This window comes from Stylophora pistillata, chromosome 10, assembly GCF_964205215.1.
Source record: "Stylophora pistillata chromosome 10, jaStyPist1.2, whole genome shotgun sequence".
Classification (NCBI taxonomy): Eukaryota; Metazoa; Cnidaria; class Anthozoa; order Scleractinia; family Pocilloporidae; genus Stylophora; species Stylophora pistillata.
In genome coordinates this window covers 16,856,474-16,880,382 of record NC_142528.1, presented here as the reverse complement: position 1 = coordinate 16,880,382, position 23,909 = coordinate 16,856,474, and the positions used below count along the sequence as shown (strand labels likewise).

General features: G+C 36.8%; 1 protein-coding gene and 1 long non-coding RNA gene across 2 annotated transcripts; one reads left to right on the top strand and one right to left on the bottom strand.

Annotated features, from left to right (window-relative positions):
- Positions 1–683: 683 nt before the first annotated feature.
- LOC111329690 (guanine nucleotide-binding protein subunit alpha-13) lies at positions 684–6,449 on the bottom strand. The gene is made up of 3 exons (XM_022934455.2): positions 5,952–6,449; positions 5,274–5,324; positions 684–2,794 (listed from the first exon to the last, which is right to left on the bottom strand). The coding sequence occupies exons 1-3, from the start codon at positions 6,405–6,407 to the stop codon at positions 2,225–2,227; spliced, it is 1,077 nt and encodes a 358-aa protein (XP_022790190.1). The 5' UTR covers positions 6,408–6,449; the 3' UTR covers positions 684–2,224.
- A 3,289-nt stretch (positions 6,450–9,738) lies between these two features.
- LOC148722029 (uncharacterized) lies at positions 9,739–15,869 on the top strand. Its single transcript, XR_015992377.1, has 2 exons — positions 9,739–11,642; positions 12,151–15,869. It is a non-coding gene; the product is annotated as an uncharacterized LOC148722029 (long non-coding RNA).
- Positions 15,870–23,909: the final 8,040 nt, after the last annotated feature.

The following is a 23,909-nucleotide window of genomic DNA, read 5'->3' as shown; positions in this document are numbered from 1 at the left end:
AAGCATGGCATCAAAGAATTTCAATCTGTAAGTCTGCAAATTTTGAAACCCCTAATATGCAATAAATGCATATTTGAAATGGTGTAGTCTCATGTACCATCTTTTAGAGTTGTTCCTATGGATTCATTTGTTGCTCTAAATCTGCACAGAACAGTTAAAATATATATGTTATTGTACATATTGTACAGTCACTTCCTAGAGTAATTTAAAGAATTGTTGAAATCAAGAACAGAAGATAACCCTCTGCAGAGGTTTAGACTGTTGACCTACTCGGAATATCAAATTCAGACTTCTCAAACTTTCTTAGTAGTAATTTTCAAGAACTTGTCCTAAATTTATGACGATCATTATGAATTTGACCCCTTTGAGTCACTAGCATGTAATTTTTCCTTACAATGTCACCCCTGAGTCAAGAGTAAAGGAAATGATCAATAACCAGAGGTGCTTAATTGTTAAACAAATTGTCCTTGTCAGCCCCTTACGAAATGTATAGAGAACAGTATGGAGAATATGCAAACTGATGTTCAGGTGTAAAGGATTAAATTGTTGGGATTTTGCATATGAAGAACTGTTACTTTGACAATTCTTCCATAAGACCTCTCCTACATTATGGAAAGTGCCCTTTACAATATGTTTCTACACATGAGGATGCTTACAACCAGCACAAAACAACGTACACTTACTACACAAGTCAATTTTTTTTATTAATCTTGTACTTTCTATCTACGACCTGTTGTTACTACTAATGCTCCACAATCTTAAAATATAAGAAGCTAAAGTTTGTCATTTTTATTCTTAAAAGAAATTCAAAGTTCATTCCCAGTTACTGCTATAGTTTAATTAGAACTATAATGATAAATTGTTCTCAACTCAGGTTTATATAAGGACACACAGTGCACGATTAATTTGCAATTATTTTACTTTTATAGCAAATGAAAGCTCTCCTTGCTAAATAAATTTAAACAAATGGGGGTCTCAATAACTTTTTCCATGAGCAGCAGCTGGTGATACCATAGGTGGGTGTTTATCCTACTTGCAGGTTAAACAGACAGCAGAGAAAAATCTTAAAGGGACACTGTAAACCACCAGTACCTAGCTTCTATTAAAACCCATGGACAAATAAAGTGAATTCAAATTGTAGCCATTTTGTATCATGCATGTGGAATGCCATCCCTCACTGCCACTTTTTGCATCATGTTATTCCTGCTTCAAATTCTGTATGTAAGTGATGATGATAGTGCATTAAAGAAAAGTGGAGAAACAGAGATAAATAATAGAAAAAAATCCTTGCAAAAACATTGCATTTTTAAGGTCAACTGTTCATGGCAAAAATGATTAAAAAGGGGCAAGAACACCGAAAAAAGAAAACTTCACCCAAAGATTTTCTGAGAAAACAAAGAATGGTATACAAATCCTAATCTTAGACAGTTGCAACAGAGTCAGGCACTTCAGTTGGAAAATATGAAAATAAAATTACCTCAATAATTAACCACAGCTTGGCAGTGGCAAGTTATTCTTGTTCATCACATCACTTAACGCACTTAGTATAATAAATCAAAAAGATAATTCTCTAATTCAGTTACAAAATAGTTTTCTTCGACTTAGCAGCATCCAGATTTTTACAATATTTGCAAGTGTGTTTCAAAAGTGACCGTAATAAAGTGAGACATTGACACTCTAGCCAGTCTCAGTTCTTTGAAAGAACTTCCATAAGTTACAACATTCAAACTTTAATCAAAACACTTTAAATTGTACTATCATTACCATTATCAAAAAATTGGTCATAGCCAGCATATAAATGAAGAATATGACCCTTTCTTTCAAAAAATCAATGATCACAGACTATAATATATAGACTTTACACAATAGATTAGAAAAACTCATAATCCAGTAGATAACACTGACCAGTTCAGAACCAGGATATTTTCAAATTACCCTAAGAAAAAAGTACAAAAAGCTACCTTTTGGAAGATTTACAAGTTAGAGGCTTTTATTGTTATGTATGCTTTAGCAATTAAGCTTTCTTCTGTAAATAAACATTCTCAAAGATATCGCCAGTAATTGGACTGTCTTTGTGTTGGCACTCCTAGTGGCAAAATGAGAAATGAATAACTACACTCCTGTCTTTGTAGTGTACGTTGTTAACCTTTAGTACGTCTTGCAAAACCCTTTTAATTGAAATTTCTTGAAAACATCATGTGGCAATATACTTTGCACTTCTGAGTTACTGCAGCATCAAAGACTTCAAATTCTCCTGTAATATAGTGTCTTTCACTGCATGGAAAACAAACTTGATATTTTCTGTGTCGATGGCTGTCGTGAAGTGATGAAAGAGAGCTTTAGACCTCTCTCGTCGCTTGCTATCAAACATTTGTAAAATAAAGTTCTGAACATCTTCCAGTTTCCTTTGATCACCTATAAAAGCTGGGAAGTAGTCTTTAATGTTTGCATATTTGATCTTTTCCATTAAAAGATCTGTCTTGTTGAGAAAGAGGATGATAGAAACATTGGCAAAGAACTTATTGTTGACTATAGTCTCAAATATGTTGCAGGACTCCACCAGACGATTCGTTGTTCTGTCTTCCATTAGAACCTGGTCAAAAGCACTTGACGATACCAGGAAAAGGATGGATGTTACCTCATCAAAGCACTGAAACCACTTGGCTCTTTGTGATCTTTGACCACCTACATCTACCATTTTGAAAGGGATTCCCTTGATCATAAACTCATGCTCTACAATACCTTTTGTTGCTTTTCTTGCATGAAGGACATCTTGTTTTGAGGGCATGTAATCCTTTGGAAAAGGAGAAAAGATGAGTAAGATTGATTATTACATCTCTCAGTTGGTTTGTGTACATAATGATTGGTCAATTTAGCAGGCCATGATTCACTGTATGGTCCACTTGATTCAAAAGCTTGTTTTAACTGAATTCTTTCCTCTCTGTTTTAATCCATGAATAAAATATATATCTTACTGACCTGGTTTTCTCTGTCTGTAGTGTAAGTTACAGAACCTTGTATTTTCTGCTCAGATTTATGGCCCACAACTTTCACACTTGAGCCATAAAACCAAGCAGAAAAAACTTGGTCTATAACTTACAGTACAGACCTTGACCTAGGTTAGGAAGAGGTACTTACATTTGACAAAACAACTCTTTTACTTAAAAAAGAATTTGAGTAAGATAAGCTTTCATAGAGAAATGTTCTTGCATAACAAAGCCAACATGGCACTTTTCAGAATAAATGGGCATAGTTCACAGTTCAAACACTACATGACTAATCTTTCTTAAAAAGTGTTTACACAAGAAGTCATGATGGCTGTAATTTCGAAAAAAATGAAATGATGGCCATTTGGTTATATAGTCAATCCTGTAAGATTTCAACTTTTATCTCTGTAAACATTCTCTTCAGTTCCAGTTAATTTTCACAAATAACATGTATGGAAATGAGCTAATGACAACTGATAATTGTTCATCTTTTCATACAAAAATTGTTTTAACTAGTATGGAAGAACAGCTAATTCAAGATGGCAAAAATAATTATCTCCCTGCAATATTTTCCCCTGTGTAACACCCACAAGCTAATAACAACTGACAAAACTGTTTGCTTACTAAAATTGCTCAACACAAAACAAATTCACCCAAGAATGGCATGATCCAAAATGTTGCCCTAAAAAATTCAAGCTCCTAGTATCTCAGACTTGTACCACATTCCTAGGTATATACTTGTGGCCTGAAGATAGAGGACATCTGGCCATGGAACTCAGGCCGTACAGTTTCTTAATGAACCATTGGGATGGGCAAACTACCACTGATTTTGGCTAAATTTTTCATCAAATGTCAGAGCTAAAAACTGTTTGAGGGCCTGATCCAGAAAGTGTCCTAGCTGATATTCATGAAGCCCTAGAGAAGACATTCTAATTATTCCTTCAGCTTTATTATAACTGATTGATTTGTTGATTTTTCTCCAAAATTGAAAGAATATACTTCCTCTGAAGTACTAACTGTAATCATTACAAGGTTGGAATTTCTTCTTACACCTAAACAAACTGGACAGTGGGTTGGGGATAACTTTGGTAAATACAAATAGAATCAAATAATACCCTGGAATAATCAAATTTGATCTGTGTAGTGCGGTTCAAGCTCCATTGCAAACATGCACTGAACAACAATCTTCAGTAGTGCGGTTCAAGCTCCATTGCAAACATGCACTGAACAACAATCTTCAGAGTAAAATATTTCCCTTTGAGATTGAAGATTCTTTTCTGGAATCAGGAGGTACAGAAGTTTAATATTTTAGGTTAACTTCAGAGGATGTGCAGATGAGATATAAGCTATCTTTAAAAAAAGAAAGGGAAAAACAAAAAAGCTAAAAGGGTTTGAATAAGTGTCCTTTATGAGAGAAATTACCACTTTTTGGTCTATATGTAGTTCTAATATATATCTGTTTTTAAACAGATAGTATCTAAAGAAAAACTTAATTTTCTGTCAAATCTTCAATGACTGCAAAACAGACCCCTTCAGGACTGCCATTAGAAGTACCTCTGTTTCACTCCCACAAATTTGAAGTGTGTGTTTATAACAAATAACTTTCTATAGCCACTTTAGGCACTCAATGTAAATCACTTAACAAAGGTGGACAGAGAAAATATTACCTCAAAAAACTGACCAGGTTTTAACACCAGAAACGATTTTTAAAGTGCATATGAACAGAAAAAACAGAAGGGAAATTTTGGGCGTGCTTCTAAACTGGAGCTTCTTTACTCTTGAGAGCTTTACTAAATTAACTAACTGCTCAGACAAATCACGTTATTGTAAACTCTCAAATTATTGTAAATCCAAACATGAAAACGAAACATGTATTTTACAACCAATTTTCGAGTTGTTTAATCGCAAACGTAAAACAGGAGCATGAGAAATAAAAGGGCAGTCGATTAAACTAAAATGACGCACAAGGTTTTTATTCGGCTTGGGATTAAAGACAGCTTCGAAATTTATTGGGCTCACTTTTTGTTATTGCTATTCCAATCGTTGACAGCGTTCTCCGACTTTGAGGCAAGGGAAAACTGGATTCTGTTTAGAGAAGAATATTTACTCTGGAAAGTAATACGGGAAATTGAATTTGACGTTGACATATTTGATGAAATGAGCACCGAGTACAGAGATTTCGGCATGTTTACAATTACAGTTTCGCTTGAAATGGCGACCTCGATTGAAGGTTCTTTTCGATTCCATGTGAGAAGAAATAGCAAATTAGGGAAAGAGAGAACTTACCGGACGACCAATCCGATGCAAATGGTCAAGGAAATACTTGGAAGAATCGCCCTGGAAAAAGAAAAGGAATGATTACAAACATGCCTGAAAGAATGTAAATTTCAACCTACCCATGACCGATCGTTTGTTCTTTAACAAAACTAACATTTCCACGTACACATTGTCTATTAAACTACATGATACAAATTAGAAGTTCGATGTGCAAGTTAATTTGACGGTAGGACGTAAAAGTCTCCTGTTCTGAAAGGTCTCACCTAACAATTGAGCTTATAAAGTAAAGAACAAAGCGTGGACTACCATCAGATGCGATTTGCTGAATTGTATCGGTCTCGATATCATTAAGTTGGTGAACCAACCTTGATTGTGTATTTCACCACATTTCTTTCAGTTTAGCCATTACTATTGCGTATGACACTGACAGCTGATGTAAAAAACAGTGCACGGTATAGTAAAATAGCCTAAGTGTGTGTGCTATTGAAAAAATACAATATATACGGCGTTAATTTCCTTCATGGCCAGCATTGTTGAAATCAGAGAGTTATGGGTTATGCATAATACATTGTTTGTGGTGGCTTGCAGAAGCCGCGTTCTTTTAGCCAGGGTATTAACCTGAAATTCACGATCTACAAATTAACTTCGCACAAATGACATCAATAAAAATGGAATGCATAATCTTACCAGCTGAAATTCTCTCCTTCTGTCGTAAGCATCTTGAATTCCCCTATCCCGCCAGAGTCTCCTGACACAATCGAAGTAACTCATGAAGAGGTCTGTGTCGATCATTTGTGGTGCCGTGAAAGCTAAGATCTTTTCTGCGTTAACTTGGTTCATCTCATCACTCCATTCGAGCCTCAATTTCCTTCGGGCATCAGCTAGGACTTTCATCCCCTTGAGGATGTTAGCATAAATGATTGGGCGAAATTCATTCAATGCATCGTTGTCGAAATCCCTGCCATGAATGATGCGCATTTGCTTTAGGAACGTGCTTTTCCCGCTCTCCCCGGCGCCCAAAAGCAAGACTTTGACTTGACGACGGTACTGTACCTTCTCCTGGGCAAGTTGTTTGTCTATTTTTTTAGATTTGGCCCTTTGTTCGGCCTCCTCCTGGCTCAGGCAGCAAGCCTCGAACACCATTATGGCCGACAACAGGCTGCAACTGACTACAAAATCCACACCCACTGAGGGTTAAAGGCTAGGGAGAACCTAGTCTTTGATCAGCGCGACTAACAAAGAGTTGACCGGAAGAAAGACCCATTTTAACATGTTTTAAGTACTGATTTTTCGTGGCTAATTACATCTCACACATTTTATTGCACCGCTCCACTCTAAGAATGCTAATCAATAGATTGAAATTTTGTGTTGAATATTGGACAAGAATAAAACAATGAAACAGCATCGGCACTAAAGCATGCAAAGCGGCCTGCGTGATAAGCACATGTTTGACTCCCCTTAATTTTAGTAGTGATGTTCTTGCCGATCCTGATTTCCACGGGTCCAAAACAATAGTAAAATCGAGAAATGGATTGACAAGACAACATTTTAAAATTTTTTTACATCAAAATTCTCAACTGATGTAAAAAGGGTTGTTGGTTTAACGCCTAGTGATAAAAATGACAGATGATTTTTTTTATTATTAATGTTAGAGGTCCATTCAAGATACCTGAGTAACTGATTATAAAAACGTATCTATTTCAAAATTCACTGATTTGATAAACAGGGAATACAATTTAGTCGTTTTAACGGAATTGAATATTTTTTTCGAGAAGATGGAGAACCAACGAAGTACTGACTGTATTTACAAACTGAGGTACATAATTCGTACTTGACATAAAAAAAAATAATAATAAAAAAAAAAAAAAAAAAAAAAACCAACACTTTTTTTCAGTTGCCTGCGACAGTATGAACCCTTATCTGAACTTCACGGGTTTTTCCACATTTGGAATAAATTATTATCCAATTAGCAGACTTAGTTCATTTTTCGCTATATCTAAAATTTCGTTTTTTTCTTGGTGGGCTTCGATAATTTACCTCATATATTACAGCGAATGAATTAAGGTCTCCGCGAAATTAACACTGAATCATTTCTTTGGCTTCCTAAATACTCTTCATTGTCAGAAAATCGGTGCACAAAAAAACACGTCGTCATTTAGTTTACACTATAATGTACTTAACAGACTCGCCATATCTCGATTCTGGGAGGGACGAATAGTTGAAATGCTCTCTGACTAATCTTATTTTTCGTATTAAAATTAGTAGCAAATTAAATGATTTAAGTGACGAAATAAACAACTTTAATAATTGACAAAATGGATTCATTTATTTCTCCAGTGACGTGCTCGATTGAGTCTGTTGACAAATATCTTACCGAAAAACTAACTGCCAAAAAAAATTTCGTAGACTTTTAGTCACTGGTTATAAAAAGGACTGGGACCTAGCTATTACATCTTGAAGCATTTCCTGGGAGAGAGGGGCGTCGGAGAATTTTAAGGGATCACATAATGAATACCCACGTGGTTTCCAGGGGGGAAGGGGGGGCATTAGTCGTCACTAACAGAATATAAATGGGGAACAATAGCAAATTTACTGGCGATGAGGGGCGACTGTTAAAACACCACAGCTACAGAGCCTTTGTGGGAATCAGGTAAATTCTACTGTGACACAACCAAAATCCTCCGACCCTCCCTCCCCCAGGCAAAAATAATGACCCGTCCCTAAAGAAATCTTATTTTCAGAAGCATACTTCAAAATATTTCAAATCCGGTAACATCCAGTTTAACCAAGAACATAGAAAAAAGAAATCTTGTCATTTATCTTAGGCTATAAAAATGTTTGAAAATCGCGTTCTATTAACGCATTTTGGGATAACACAAATATTTTCCCCCACAACACCTGACCTTTGCTTTACTAGAAAATCTCGCTTGTTCATGATGGAATGAGTCTAACGGATGCAATTTACAAACGCATATTTTATCATTCCGATTCAATTAATCCTTCTTATACACCGACTCATGTTTTATTCCTGTTACGGTTTTTGATGATTGACATCCGTGTACGTAATTAACAGGACTATCGATGACATTAAAAACAAACTAATATTTTTCCTTTTGTAATAGCTCTCCGGCATTACGAAAGATTCTGACCATTTCCTTCATAGAACGATGTCTCGAGACAGAGATAAAGTAATCCGGGAAGTCCCTCCCTCTAAACAGCATCTAAAAGACCTTTGCTTGTCTTTTCGTTTTGTTTTATTTTGTTTTCTTTTTCTGATACCATTACACAACGCTTGTAGGAGCAGTTTCCGGCTCTATTTCGCAATTCTGATGTTAAACATACGCACTTGGGGGATGGGGGTTGTCTTCCTATAGTCGACTTCATTTCCGATTTTGTTGGATTTTTTAATATGGTCTTGTCGCAAATTATGGTCTGTTTTAAAGGTTTTGGCAACCACTATGTGGGGCGAGAGGAGGAAGAATAATAACTCCTTCTGCTTCCTGCCCACAGCCCAGGCGTGAGCAGATCTTTGAGCGCAGTGTTTGATGGTTAAGTGGCAAACACAATCCTTTTAGCAACAGTTCCAAAACACACGTGCACCGCACTCTAAAAACGAGAGGGGCCATCTTGCGCGAACTTCTGGGGCAATCCTTACGAAGGTATTTGCCGCTTTAAACCACCCCAAAACATATTTGATAATAATTAATAATAATTAATAATTATTGTGAAATATAGCGTGGACCGCGAAGTTGATCAGCTCAGCTATAGTCAGCTCGTATTCGTTAACCACCGAACAGTGGAAACATTTCCCAGTTTGAACGTTTGCTTAGTTTGCTACGTTTGGCATCCTTACCAGTTCTGTATGCCTCCCGTTCTACGTGGCCTTTGGACGATCCGTTTTCATATCTGATGTAAAATACGTAAGCACGCGTTTGATTCTAAACAGCGACGATTAAAAGGATTTGTTGACCCTTAGCGTAGTGGATGATGCTCGCTGTTCTGTGATTCAGGGAATGTCACTGAGGGTTTTTTTTTTTTTTTAAGTTCAGTTCGGCTGAAAATTGCTTGAAAACCACCAACAATTCATTTTGCTTTGCTAACCACCTGTTCTACGTGAATAAAATTTAGCAATTGCGTCACGGACTCCGACAGAAATGGTCTGCTATTCATGCGTTTAGCCTCTCCTTCTCGGAAGGGTCGACTGAGGACCGCACTCGAGAAAATTCCGCGAAACAACAGATCATTTTTTTACTATTTGGGATTCCAAGATGTAACTCATCCATTTTTCTTTGTTCTCTCTTTGTTCTTATTTCTGCTTCACTTAAGCGTCTCCAGCGTTGTGTTAATCCTCCACATGGTTTTTGGAATTAAAGAGGCTCGATTGTAACTCGCTATTTAAATCACTTGTTGCACAGAGCACTGACCAGGTCGGATGGTGAATCTAATAGGAAAGGGAGGTGTGTCTATGGAAAGCAAATCTTAAGGCGCTTTGGTAATTAGCGCGCATGTCCTCTCTTGTCGAAAACTCGGCCTAAAGTCCAGCGGGGGATCTTTGTTAAACAGTTCCAAGTCACCAGCCTAACAGCTCCGGTTCAGTTCCGTACTAAGGCACTTTCGAAAAAACCCTTTGACAAAATTAAAGAATGCCGGAAAAGAATCGAAAAAGAAAAGCCTCGAAAAGATTCTTTGAATCCATCAACAGACTGGCAAAAGATTCGCTTCTTCCAGAGGGTAAGGTAGAAAAAAGTTCGCTACACCATTCAACTAAATTCAATTCCTTGGTCATTTTATTACAACACGATTTCGACAAACTGCAGCTGCAGACGAGATGACGTGTCACAAGAACGGAGTTAAGAGTGTAAGATACATGTCTACATACATCTTTTAAGGTTCCTCGTGACCTATCCTGAAAACAATATTTTTCCTCGCGTCTGCTAGCTCCCTACCTCCTCGTGTTGCCAAAAAAATCGATAGATTTGAATCTTTTCAATGTGATTCGAATACTTTACTTGGCTATGGCCCTCTATAATGATCTCCGACAAAACAGATCGAACTAACTCTCATTCGATCAGATCGAATTTCGTTACCGCAATCCTTCGACTGAATTCGATTGTGTTCGGTGAAAGAAATACATCAAACACGGAATTTTTTTAGTGAAATCGATTATCGAACGACAAGGGTAACGAAAATCATATCGACAGCAAGGCTACTAGGTATTATTTTGAAAAATTACTTTAAGTCTTGGGTAGTGGGTTCTTTCTTGATTCTCTAAATACAAAGGGGACAGGTGGCGATGGCTACTAAATGCTAATAAAGACAAGAACCTGTCTCGTTTTAAGTTTTGAAATCTTGAGCTTATAAATCTAATTGTTAGAAGGGTGGCGCTACGAACAGACAAGATGGAGTAAAGTTTGAGTTCTGATTTGCTACGGGAGAGGACAAGCGGGAAAGATCTGTCCATCTTACCGCCCTTTCTGAATTCTGGCTTTCATTCCGTAATAAAAACAAAATTTTTTTCAAATGCTAATGTTTTGCTTTTTCCAGTTCGAAGAACATGCAAATTTTGGTTTAAAAACGGTGTGTTCGGTATGTTTTTCGAAATCTTTTTAATCGAAATGTACCAAAACTTGAAAGCCAGTAGGTGCAAAAAAATAAAAATAAAATACTCGATCGGAGTTGTATTCGGATGGTATCCGGATGTTTGGAAGATAAAAGAGATGAAAGAGCTCGGCTAATATCAATTTACCCTCATTCATCATTGTTGCAAATGACACCGCGGAAATACGTGTTTTAGGACACGATACAGTATTTTACTGGTCAGCGGACACCTCGACGAAACCATAAAATGCCGATAACTTTAATTTACAATGTTTTTCGCCGTGAGTCATATCTACAGCGTAAAGAGGCAAAACTTAGAAAGAATACTGTCAACTTAGCCTTGAAACTCGGCTCACCTTTTGGATAGTTCTTAAGCTCAATTATATAATTTGCCAAAGCCGAACTGAAGTTGCACACGATATGAAATTGTTGTTTTTCGCTGGCGGCTCCGTGGCAACTAAGTTTTGTTAATAAAAAAGCTTATGCACTAAGGCTAAAAATGAGACGGTTTTTGAATGGCTGAAGCGGTGATCCGAGGACGCTGCACTATCAGGTTTGTAAAGCAGTGGCTTGAACCGTATAAACCGGCATGTCAACGGCATTTCGGTCAGATTCGCCTAGAAGAAGACAAAGGATGCCCGTCTGGCACGGCCACCCTATCCCCACTCGTTATTCAGTGTATGTAATACAGTTGGCCAAAAACCTATGACTGTAACATGTATACGACTGAAGCCCTCAAAAGTACAAAAACTGGCTCAACTAGAGGGAGAATAAACTCAGGTATGTTTTAAGTACAAAATGTCCATTCTAATGATAATAAATTGAGTTTTCACTTTCCACCTTAGTTTGTAATTTTTTTTCTGAGCTGTAATTTTTTTTTCTGAGCATTAATTTTACTTTCCCAACAAGTGTTGTTTCCCATCACAGTTACGAATAATTTGTAGTATGCCTTTTTTATGCTACTCTTCCCTCACTAATCATTTTATTTTATTTTTGCTTTTTCTTTTCTTTCTTTACTAACTTACTGCCATCTGTAACATAAAAAGTACTCAGCTAACAGAATACTTCTGGTTTATTTAGCTCCCTGATTCACAAAGTAACTTTACCATCTTGGTACTACTAGAAAACAAACTTTTAAAAAACAAAGTACTGTAAGGTAAAATAATTATAATTTATAATATAATTTAATCCATTTATGTGTATAATTAAAGCACTGTATTGTCTTTTCTCATATTGCAACAGCCTTGAATGAATCAACTATTTTCCACACTTGATTTCTTATATTCAGAAGCTGCCTGCTGAGTTATAAAAGAAGAACTCTAATTGGGTTTTCATGGAGGTGTAAAGAACATAATGATTATGTTGATTAATTTTCCAAATTAGAAATGTCAGTGGGAAAGTATCAGAAGTATTTCTGAAGTCAAAGTTGTTTGTTAAAAATGTTCAGGAGAAAATTGATTAGATAAAGTCAGCTGTCAATTCCCAGTTAACACCAAGTCATGAGGAGAAACCAAAAGCTTGTAATTAGCCTGTGTACTGCTGTGCCTATCTAGTCAAATAAAAATCAGGAATGACATATTCCCAAACATGAACAATGATAACACCATACAGATGTCTTTTTCCCAGCTTATTACTAAGGAGGGGAACAATGGTATGGCTATGCTAGTTGTAGTTAATAAGAAATTCTCAACTAGTTTCAGCAATATACATATATGCTGCCACCTTGAAAAAAAATGGTTACAAGTCAAATAGGAATGTTTCATAATGATGTTCAATGGGAATACGATGTAATATTACTGATGGGGATCATAATTATCCTTCAGTACAGTGGTTCAGAGCATAGTTAGTAGTCCCCTCTACTATGTTCAGAGCATGTGATGTGTATGATTCCTTAAACACATAGAAACCACGTAAAGCTTTGCTAATCTAAAAAAATGAATTGAAGAAGAAGAGTAGTTGATTATTTGCATAAATCAATGCAATGCACATGCAAGATAGTGGAATATACTTCAGGTAAACATACAAGTGTCTGTGAAAGTTTCAAATGACTGAGTCATAAAAAATAATACTAATAATAAAAAAGTGGGTTTCATTGAAAATACCTTTGTATAAAACAAATAGAGCTGTTTGGGAAATTAAAGTAGCAGTTGTGGCAACAGGTAGAAGCAACCCTACTAGAGACATGTAATAGAGATCTACCATCAATTGCTATCAATAAAGATAAATTGTAAATGAACCGATCGTGTTGGACGGTCTCAAATATTACATATTTTCAGCGCCCTCAATCAATCGCCTATATAATCTTTGTCGAGCCTTGGCGCAGCTAGCAATTCACAATTTCTTCGATTTCCGCTCCCTTTGTAAACATCACCATTATATTAACTAAACTAGCGTTATTCTCTTCACGAGAGATAACTTGTTGATAAAACTGCAAGTATATGAAATGAACGAATGTTTTCATATTTTAATTACGGACACCCGTTCTTAAAGGCACAGAAAATCCGAAAGGTGAAATGGCAAAAACTCAGTCTATAAAGGTAAAATTCTCATCCAAGTGAATGATTTCCAAAATCGAAAGGCACCACACGTCGGCGCAAAGTGAGTGTGAATATTTTCACAACACAATAATTACCAGTATCGCTTTATGCTAATTAAACACACTTAAAAATCCAACCAGTCTTCAGCCTCGCTGGAAAAGTATCTTACAGAACTAATCTCCTGCTTTCTCTGGATAACTATCGCTGTTTTTGACGATTTTGAAGGCGAGGGTGACTGATGAACCACGATCGCGCTTCGTAATGACGGCCATCTAAAGTCAACAAGTTGTTGTTACCAGCACACAACTCCAAACAAAATGACTCCTCTGTACCGCTATTTGTTAAGACATGGTTTTAGTAGTAAAAACCCATTCAAAGGATCAAATATATGAACAAGAAGAAGTATCATGGATATTTTCCAACTTAAAACCACGCAAAAGGAAGATGTTTTCATCGAACTCAGTCTACAAACACTTGAAAGCGCTTGGCAGCCCAAAGTTGATGACCACTGACCACTGTGACGTCACCAAAACGTATTTCCGCGGTGTCGTTGCAAATACTTTGAACAAATTTGCATCTTGAAAGTTCTTGACATATTACGTGATACTGACAACGTCAGATACCAACTGACTCTACTCGTACGCCCGTAAGCCAGAACCTGAAAATTTAGGTTTCGCCCAATCCTCGAGTTAGAAAAGGTTTGATAACGGACTATAATAGAGCAGTCCTTGACAATTTACGTCCTGTAGTAATTCAAGTCGATTTTTGGTGGAAATTTTGAGCTTAGGAGAATCTTTAGTAGGACAATTTATGACGAGTACTGGTTGACAACATAGACACAGTCACACTTAATGGTAGATAGATTTAGAATAAGGACCGAGGGACAAAAATGACTTTTTTCTCCATTATTTTCGCTAATTAATACTGAGAGGTACCATCTTGGTTGGTGAGCATTAGTCAAAACTTTCATTAAACTCATTCAACGCACGTAAAAGAGAAGCTTCCAATAGTGGGGAGACATTGAGGTCTTTTAGAAACCGTTAAGCCGTGGAGAAAATCATCATAAACCACAAAACCGCAACAACAACAAAAAAAAATTCGATCAAAACCGAAAACCGATAAATTTTCCAGCCCATTTGTCGGAACCCTAAACGATCTGATACAGTGGCGACAGGTGTAGCATACAGAGGTTTCGAAGCTGTTCAGATCAGTGGAGGCGCATAACTGCTGCTCAGATCGAAGACAAACCGGGACCCAAATAAGAAAATTCGAAAACCATATCGGATACCTAATCAAAAATACAACTGGTATTATTTTAAGAAAACCGAAGACAAAATGCTAAAATAGGGAAAATCCACAAACCGTAATGAACACCAAAACCGAAAAGCCGAAATTTTTTGGCACATATACCGAAAAACCGATCTAAAAAATAGTTAAACCGTAAAACCGAAAATCCCGTAAAGGTTCTTGTCTTCACGGTCCGTGGCAATCATTTCATCTACAGCCTTTACTTTCTCCTTCTTTGTTTGAAATAGGCATCGCTGGTATTTTATAGGAATTACGGTCGTTTCGACAAGGTGAGTTTTGCCCGGGAAAAAAGTTGCTTCGCCCGGACCAAGAGTTAGTTCGCGCGAAGTTTTATTGATGCAAATCAAGGAGCAGTTGACGCACCAATGTGTCTTATTTCCTATATTTCCTTTCTTAGGATACCTGCTGAGGTAATGTTTGATTAACAAATTACAATATCAACATACAACATAAAATCGAAGATCGGCATACGTAAATCGGACTGTATATCATTGTTCGCGGAAAGCCAAATGAAAAGTGTCACGCAAATTCCTTTGGATGATGTGGAATGTTTTGTTAGTATTTCGACGAAAAATTACATCTGTATCGTTACGCCTTGTGGCAAAGTAGATTGCTGCAAAGGACATGTATTTGAAATTGTCATCCATGGAGAGGTAGAACCGATCGTCAAAGATAAGTAAGTACAATTTTCCCGATTTCAATCAATTATGGTAGCACAAAAACTGCAACAGCGGAGTTTACCGAGAATTGTACAAGAAATGTATGTGCAACTGGAGACATCCCTTGGCAATGTGGGGTCTGTTTCACTTCGTGAGCCATGGTTCCAAACTTTGAGACACACAAAGATTCTCGATCCATGGGATGAGTTCGCATCCAAAGCTAAATCAGCAGAACGATTGCTTAAAGATTGCACCCTCTCATGGACCAGTTAAAGTGAAGGTCGGATTAGGATTCGCTTAAGGTTTCGGTTAACCTGATTATATATTGCATTGAGCTGTTTTTGTGTACTGTCGGTAAAGGTTTCATTAGGTTATATATAGTTTGAGGTTCCGTAAGGAAAGTGTAAGCTTCTAGTTGAGACCGTTGTAAATAAGGTGAAATCATAAAAATCGAATGTAAATAGGTATTGTAGGGCTACTCAATAAACAGTGGCATTACCCTCTGTCAGTGTAGTTCACTGCCTCTCCCCTGGATGAATTGGGTCTCTTGCATACTTATTTGAAATTTTGCATACTGAATGTTGACACTTTCCTACAGCCCAAAAAATAAAAAAATTTACTTCATTTGACAGCAAAAAGTTCTAACTCAAGCCATCGTATTCCGCAGCTTGCTCGCTTCGCAAATTTAGCGGCCCTTTTCGGTACAAGTCGCTGATTCAAACAGTAAGATGCTCGCTTTTTAACGGATAAATTTTCTTCAAAGCTTATATAATGGGAGATACTGAGATATTTCTGCGTGGAAAATGACCAGGTCGCACTGGAGTGAATTCTTCGTGCTTTCCAAATTTTGGCGGCGGTCGCATGAAAATAAAATCCTTCAACCAAAACCTTACTGATTGATCCATATGTCAATCACAAACCCATCTCATTCTAAAAAGAAATAGAAAAAATAGCACGCGAAATGCTACGGTAGAACGGGTCCTTTTCTTCGGCTGATCTTTTGTGTTTTGGTTGACGCTTGCGCTACTTGTGCTGGCTTCGTTTTCACTGTTACGCATCGAGAGAAAGAAATTCATTAGATAAGGTTCAGAAATTGCTATGCTATAGGAGATAGGTTAAGGAAGCACTTCTCCAAGATTTAGGTCTCTTTGTTTTCCCAAACTTAAGGTAGCCAAGTATGGGACAGCCATGTTGGTGGGTATCTTTGGTCCACCTACATGGCGGCTGGAAATAAAGTAAAACATCTTGAACTTACTTGCCTATCTAGCTCACTGATTATCTAGACCAAACCAACAAACATGTACAAAAACACTTTTTCTAATTTCAAAAAGAAGGCTAAAAATCAGCAAATAGGTCTATAATTTTCGACAAAGGCGATCGGAGCTGTAAGTCACGCAACCACCATAACTCTGAACTTCAAACTTCAAATACCAATTTAGACCCCCTTATGCCTGATGAGGATAAAAAATTTCGTGGCTCTATATTTTTGAGTTTTCGAATTTGAAGATGTCATGTGAAAATCAGCAATACTGCAGTGCAGTTTTCCTTCTGGAAAGAAGAAAACAAGCGAAGAACTGCCCAATTTTACAGTATTGGCATTGACCTTTTAGGTAACTCTCAAAAAAGAAACAACAACTTTGAGTTTAAATTTACAAGACATGTTTCGACATTCTCATGTCATCTTCAGTTGCAAATGAGCTTTTAACGGTTGTACATTTGAATTTATATTAAGGTACGTTACAAATTACGTGTCAGGGATTACGTTACATTTGAATGTTAAAAACGCGAAAAATGTAAATAGCGCGCTTGACTAGATCAAAAGAAAATAAATAAATAAATAAATAAATAAAATAATAATAATAATAAATTAAAAGACCAAGGAACAACATAATTAAAATAAATTAATAAATTAAATTAAATTTCGTTGGTCTTTTAATTTATTATTATTTTATTTATTTATTTATTTTTTGATCTAGTCAAGCGCGCCCTAGTTACATTTTTCGCGTTTTTAACATTCAAATGTAACGTAATCCCTGACACGTAATTTGTACCCTACCTTAAAATAAATTCAAATGTACAACCGTTAAATGCTCATTTGCAACTGAAGATGACATGAGAATGTCGAAACATGTCTTGTAAATTTAAACTCAAAGTTGTTGTTTCTTTTTTGAGAGTTATTGTCACTCTGCTGTCTTTACGACCTTTTAGGTACTGATCCAACGAGCAGCAAAAACGAGCAGCAAGTTGCGCGTTTCGCAAATCAAGAAGCTTTAACACTGGCAATGTTAGCAGCCAACCTGAGTCTTCTGCTGCAGCCATAGCTGTTCGTCAAAATAACAATGTGGTGGTTGCCCAGGAAAAAACTGCAAGTTTCCTGCAGTCTGTCTTCTCCAATTGCACTGCGCACGGCAGCGTGAACATTATTTTGAACAATCAAAACCCTTGATAACTTCAGCCCCGGTCTTTGACATTTAAAACATTTTATAGTGACACTTGAGTTCATTTAGCTTTGATTTCAGTTTCTCCATTTTTCCGTTTAATTTTAAGCTTTTCTTTCACAGTTATCGGTTAACTGAACCAATTGCCCTTGCTCAAACCAAAGTACAAAATGTGGCGTGTTTTTGAACAGTCAATAGGGACGTTTGTTTATTTTTTTTGTGCGTTGTGAGAATTTTGCACTCTATCACAATAAAAAAGCTTCTACGCGCAGACCTAAGAGTATTTGTTCATGCTTTCAGCTGTGCGTACATCGAGTTATGGATGCACGCGGAAAGTTTGGAGAGCACGAAAAATGCTTAAGAGAAGCTCGAGGCGCAGCCGAGAGCTACTCGAGCTTTTTTGAGGGCTCTCCAAACTTCCCGCGTGCATCCATAACTCGGTATACGCACGCTAAGCATGAACAAATTCTTAATTGGTTTTGATTCGTAAGAGTCCAAGCGTAGTTTTGATTCTTATGAATTGCTTGTCTATAGCTTTCGTGATTCTTACAATGATGGTGTAGGCATGATTGATTCGTTGAACTACTTTGTAAATTCTTTATTCTTAGGACAGTGGTTTATTTTGATTCGGATGGATAAAGGATAACTTTTGATTTGTAGTTAGCGCTATATTTTCCTTCTTTTTAATATACTACATAGCGGCGTGCCCAATCTTATTCTTAGGATCGTTGAATTTAATTTTAACTAGCTGTTTAGATAAGTAATAATTTTGTTTTTATTGTCTGTTTTTATAAACTGGAATGATAAAATCTTCAAGACTGCTACAAAAGTTGATAGATGTCCTTCTGTGTAATGTTGTAATATTTACTGTAATTATCAATATACACCAAGTAGAGAACAAATATATCGTGATAATGCCACTTTTTGTTACAGTTTTGCTCTGTTTTTGTTTTGACAGAATTATGCGTCGATTAATTCGAAGCTTCAATATCCCCCTGCATGGCATTTGAACTTTCGAAGAATGGTTTGTTCAAAATCCCGCCGCCTTCCCCCCCCCCACCCCCCACCGCTTTTGTGTTAAATTATATTCCAGTTTGCACTGAAATTTTGTTACTCTCCAGCGAATTTCCTTTAAATTCAACTTCCACAATTTTCATTGTGAAAGGGCTGATATTCAGTCAGTTGACAAATGCAGCGGTTACACTTTCCCACCAACTCGACTTTCGTTTTAAATGTCGACCTTCAATCAACCTCTTAGATGAAAACAAAGAAACAAAGTTTTGCAAAAGGCATTAAGCCTCTGGCTATGAAACTCTCTGAGTAAACAACTGAGAAGCGGTATCACAACACGCCTTCCACGAAAGAACAATGATAAGATCTGTTAGCTGCTGTTGGCATTTTGTTTTCATGAAAAATTTCAGTTTGTTTAGATCTTTCAGGGTATACGTTGCTATTATTCATGTCTTTTTACTTATATTACACGGCCAAATATGTCATATCGATCAAAATTTAATTGGCAAACAGAACCCAATGTATCGAGGGAAAAAAGAGAGATAGAATTTTTTTCTCTTTTTAGAACAGGTGCCCTTTAATATATGTTTCTGTATTTTTTTTTTACACAGTTATTCTTGTTGAGTTAATTCCAAGCAGATGCCTATCACTAGGTTGAGGATATCAAAAAGTAAATCATTCAAAGAATCACTTCCATTCTGCTATTACATTTGTTAGCAATCTGCAATCAGGCTTGCTTTGCACAATCAGTTATCTACAAGAAAAGTCAACTATTTAAGCGGGACACAACTTGAACGTCAACGTCACCGCCACCGCCTCCCAGTTAGCTAAATGGATAGAGCGCTGGACTGTTGTGCGGGAGGTCGAAGGTTCGAGCCCCGGCTGGACCAACACTCAAGGTCTTTAAATTATTGAGAAGAATAAGCTACCTTCTATAACATTAAGAAATGGTTAGATATTCTAGTCTTCTCGGATAGGGACGAATAAATGGAGGTCCCGTCTCCTGCAGGGCTAGGGGTAGGAGACGTTAATTTCCCACGCACGAAATTACTGTGTGATGGATGTCCTCCCCTGGGATGGGATGGGTGGGTTACAAGGGGGTTAGGTATCAATTGGGACGGAAGTTCTGTTCCTTTCTCCTGCCATTCCCGTGGCGAATAAGTTAAATTCTTAAATTCTAAAGTGTACTTTGGTCTGCTTTAGGCTTTTAAAAAAGAAACTTCAGCAGTGTACATAAAATGCCGAACTACTTTAAATGCAAAGAGAGAAGACGGTAAAAAGTATGGCCAAACTCATTCAGTCTTCGCAAACAAAATCTTTCCAGGTAACGTGAGATTATTAATAGCTGGCATATATCTTACTTTGCCGTTCAATACTGAATTCACCGACTTTCCTCGTTTAACACCAATAAATTTTTTTACGCCAAAAGTGTTGCTTTGAATGATCTTGAAATATAGGAAAAATCATTCAGATTTTATATATGCCTAATTTTATCGTGAAAAGGGCAGGACAACTCTAAACAAAATAAGGAGTTACATACCGAGGGTGAGGGTAGAAATATGCGGTGCGCTTCACTATTCAACTAAGTTGGATTCCTTGGTCATTTCATTACAATTCGACATTGGCAAAATGCAGTTGCAGACGAGATGATGAGTCACAAGACCAGAGTTGAAAGTAAATAGATATGTCTAAATACACTTTCTAAAGTTCTTCGTGATCTATACTGAAAATCATATTCGTCCACGCCATCCGTTAAAACCCTAGCAAATGACTTTACCAATCAAATTTGATAGATTTGAAACGTTCCATTGTTATTCGAGTACTTCACTCGGCTATGACCCTCTCTAATGAGCTCCGGCATAATAATTCGAACGAACTCACTTTCAAACGATTTTAGTCGCATTTCTTATAAAAAATCCTTCGATTGAATTCGATCATGGTCAGTGATCAAAATAAGTCACACACGAAAGTTCTAGTGACTTCGATTATAGAACGACGTGGGCAACCAAAAGTAGATTTATAACAAGGCTACAAAATATCTTTATTTTCAGAATCTTGAGTATCGTCATTTACTTCACTCTTACTTGGTCAGCAAATATTTGATACGCTGATTCGACTTCGGCAAAAGAGGTTACAATTTTGGTGTTATAATATTTTTGCCAAAGGCTATTCATCAAAAAGTTTAATTGCTTTTATTGTCCAACTGTGCTTGGTACAGTACAATAACGTTCAAAACAAGTACAAATATCTCGCGGTATTTTTACTCCAAAGAACCGGTTCAGTACAAATTCGGCCGCACTGGAATAACAATTTGGCGTGTTGGATAATAAATCTCTTATTAAACGTTCTGTTGTGTAGTATCGCTTAGTATTTTTAATCGTTGTCTGTAATTTGACGAGCCCTACAGGTTCGTAAAAAATACGGCACAACTCGTAAAAATACTCAGCGATAGTACACAAAAAAACGTTTATTAAGATGTACATACTGCTGAAGCCTCGGACTTCTTTACCCAAAGTCTTCAGCAGTATTTTCAGGCTTGAGTTCATTAGTGATTCTCTCTAACCATGAGAGGGAATCAAAGAATGTCTATGTTTACTTATTATAAATCTGTCAATCTGCTATCACAAATTCTAATTAGCTATGCTACTCGCTGTTTAATCCGTAAATTCACAGCGAGCAGCCTTAGGGTGTGCAGTTGTAAAAAAAGCACACTAAAAATAAAATATTGTCTTGTTTCGTAGTTTTGAGCGAGTATTCCTGTCTGAGAAAGTGTTCCAAGGGCCAGAAGTGGTGGTCAACCGAATCGGCTGAAACTTGGCAAAAAAGTTGTGTGATTAGATATTTCAAAAGCCACTTTGGCTCGCTTCTCTGACTGTTTGTTCTGGCGTTTCAGGGGGGATCCCATTTGTGGCATGTGGAGCACTAAAAATTCATCCTTCTAGTTGGCATTTTGAAAGTGCTATAAAACTCCATTGGTAAACTGTGCTGCCAAACAAATTTGACCATGGACTCTACTATATAGTGGAGCTTTTACTTCCTATTAAATATAACTTTGTTCTCAAGTGATTAGACAGAGAGGGGCCCTGGGGCTAAAGTTAGGTCAAATTTGAGGTCAAACTCATTACCCAAAATTGCCATTTTTCAAAAAACCATTACACTCACCTGCCTTCTTGCATAACTTTCATACCAAATCCAGTATGTACTTTAGTGACCCATTTATCAAAATCGGTTGAGAAAAATTTGGCTAATTGAGGTTTGTTAGGTTTTTGGCACAAACTCTCTATGCTCCTCTAAGGCCAAGCAAAATGGAGTTTTAAGCATAATTCATACTATAGACTGACCAAATTCTTGACATAAGGCCTTTATTTTGTATTAGGTGAGTGAAAATGAAACATCAAAGCCAAATTAGTGTCATTATCTAGAAATACCTCGACTCATAGCTTACAAAATTCACGAAGAAGGCATCCGATTAGCACTTCAAACGCCTAGCGGTTTAGCAAAATAAAGTAAAGTAATAGATGAAAACCTTGTACCCATCATAGAGCACAAATGATGATGTTCTGATCTAGAAATGACAATATTTCTTAAAGATGCTTGAATTTTCTCTGATCTATGTTTGTTAGGCCATATTTCAATACGTATCATACTCCAAACATGCAAAGTCTCTGTATTTTGTCAGACCGTTTTTTACTTGAAAATAAAGTGACCTTAACCCGGCGTTAACCATTAAGCTAAGAATAAAACGATCGTTTAACCTTTGAAGATGATTCACGTCTGACCTTTGAATAGGCTGAATAGCTCTCGCAAATACCCATCACTACGCGGACATGACCATATTTAACTGAAATATTCCACACGAGACATGAGATGATGCCAACTGGAAAAATTAATGCCCGGGCGGGACCCCGGGCGGAGTGTGGGGGTCTTCAGCGGACATGCCTTTAAAGTACGTATGTTGTTTAGGCGTCACGAAAACACACAGGACATTTGACATGGTCATACGTGAATCGATAAATTAGAAATTATCGAGACATTAACGCGACACGAAAAATAAGTGTCGCGAACAATCATAACGCGAAAATATCATAACGCGAAAATGAGGTAAACATTGTGTCAATAATTCTCAAAAAAGAAACAACAACTTTGAGTTTAAATTTACATGAGTTGTTGTTTCTTTTTTGAGAGTTATTGTCACTCTGCTGTCTTTACGTCCTTTGTGTTAATAATCAAGAAAAAAATTAATGATCCTTTTACTGAGTGAATAACCACACGTTTCCAGGTCCATGAGCAAGTAAACAGTGGTATTAACTTAGAAAATATGTGTAATAAATCGAGAATGTATATTATAAACCACGTCTGGTTTAATCAACTGAACAATGATTAAGCTTACATTATTGTCAAGTACATGTGACACGGACGTGTCGCGGAAATAATGTACTCTGGGCGTTAAGAGAGTAAATTCGGTTTAACTGTACGCAACTTTATATGTTCGATGCCTGTACGTGTTTACTGCAAATATACGTGGATTTATTTATTTATTCATTTATTTTTTTACAACATTAAAAGCAAACGCGCTATGGTCGCTTTCTCGCCCATTGTTTACGCAATAATATATTATCTGTTTTTATTATATGGCTGTGTCTCACAAGGATTGGGAACTACCGAAGTTACGAATTTGATTGGCTGAAATTAATATTGAAAGCGGTCTAGGTTTTCCCATCTAGGCCGGCATCTAGACCGGTCTAGAAAAAAAGGTACAAAGAAAATAAAAAATTGGCATATAAGACACAGCCATGTAATAAACATCTTATTAACCGAGCTAGGTCGGTCTGTAAGAGAGAATCTTGACCTCGCTCGCTGGTACAGACCGAACGCTGTGAGGTCTGTACTGGCGACCTCGGTCAAGATTCTCCCATACAGACCTCCCGCTCGGTTAATAAGAACTAGGTACTAGTAATTAGTGGTAGAATAAGAAAGTATGAATTTATGTATCTTATATTGTATTATCACCTCACCTTATTACCGTTTCAATTTTAATTTCATTTTATTTTGTTACTTTCTAGTTTTATTTTTTCATTAAATTTCTAGGAATTT

Coding starts and splice junctions, on each gene's coding strand:
- LOC111329690 (XM_022934455.2), bottom strand. CDS start 6,407: ATGGTGTTCGAGGCTTGCTGCCTGAGCCAGGAGGAGGCCGAACAAAGG. Junction 5,325..5,951: donor GAAGGAGAGAATTTCAGCTG/GTAAGATTATGC, acceptor TTCTTTTTCCAG/GGCGATTCTTCCAAGTATTT. Junction 2,795..5,273: donor TGCATCGGATTGGTCGTCCG/GTAAGTTCTCTC, acceptor CCTTTTCCAAAG/GATTACATGCCCTCAAAACA.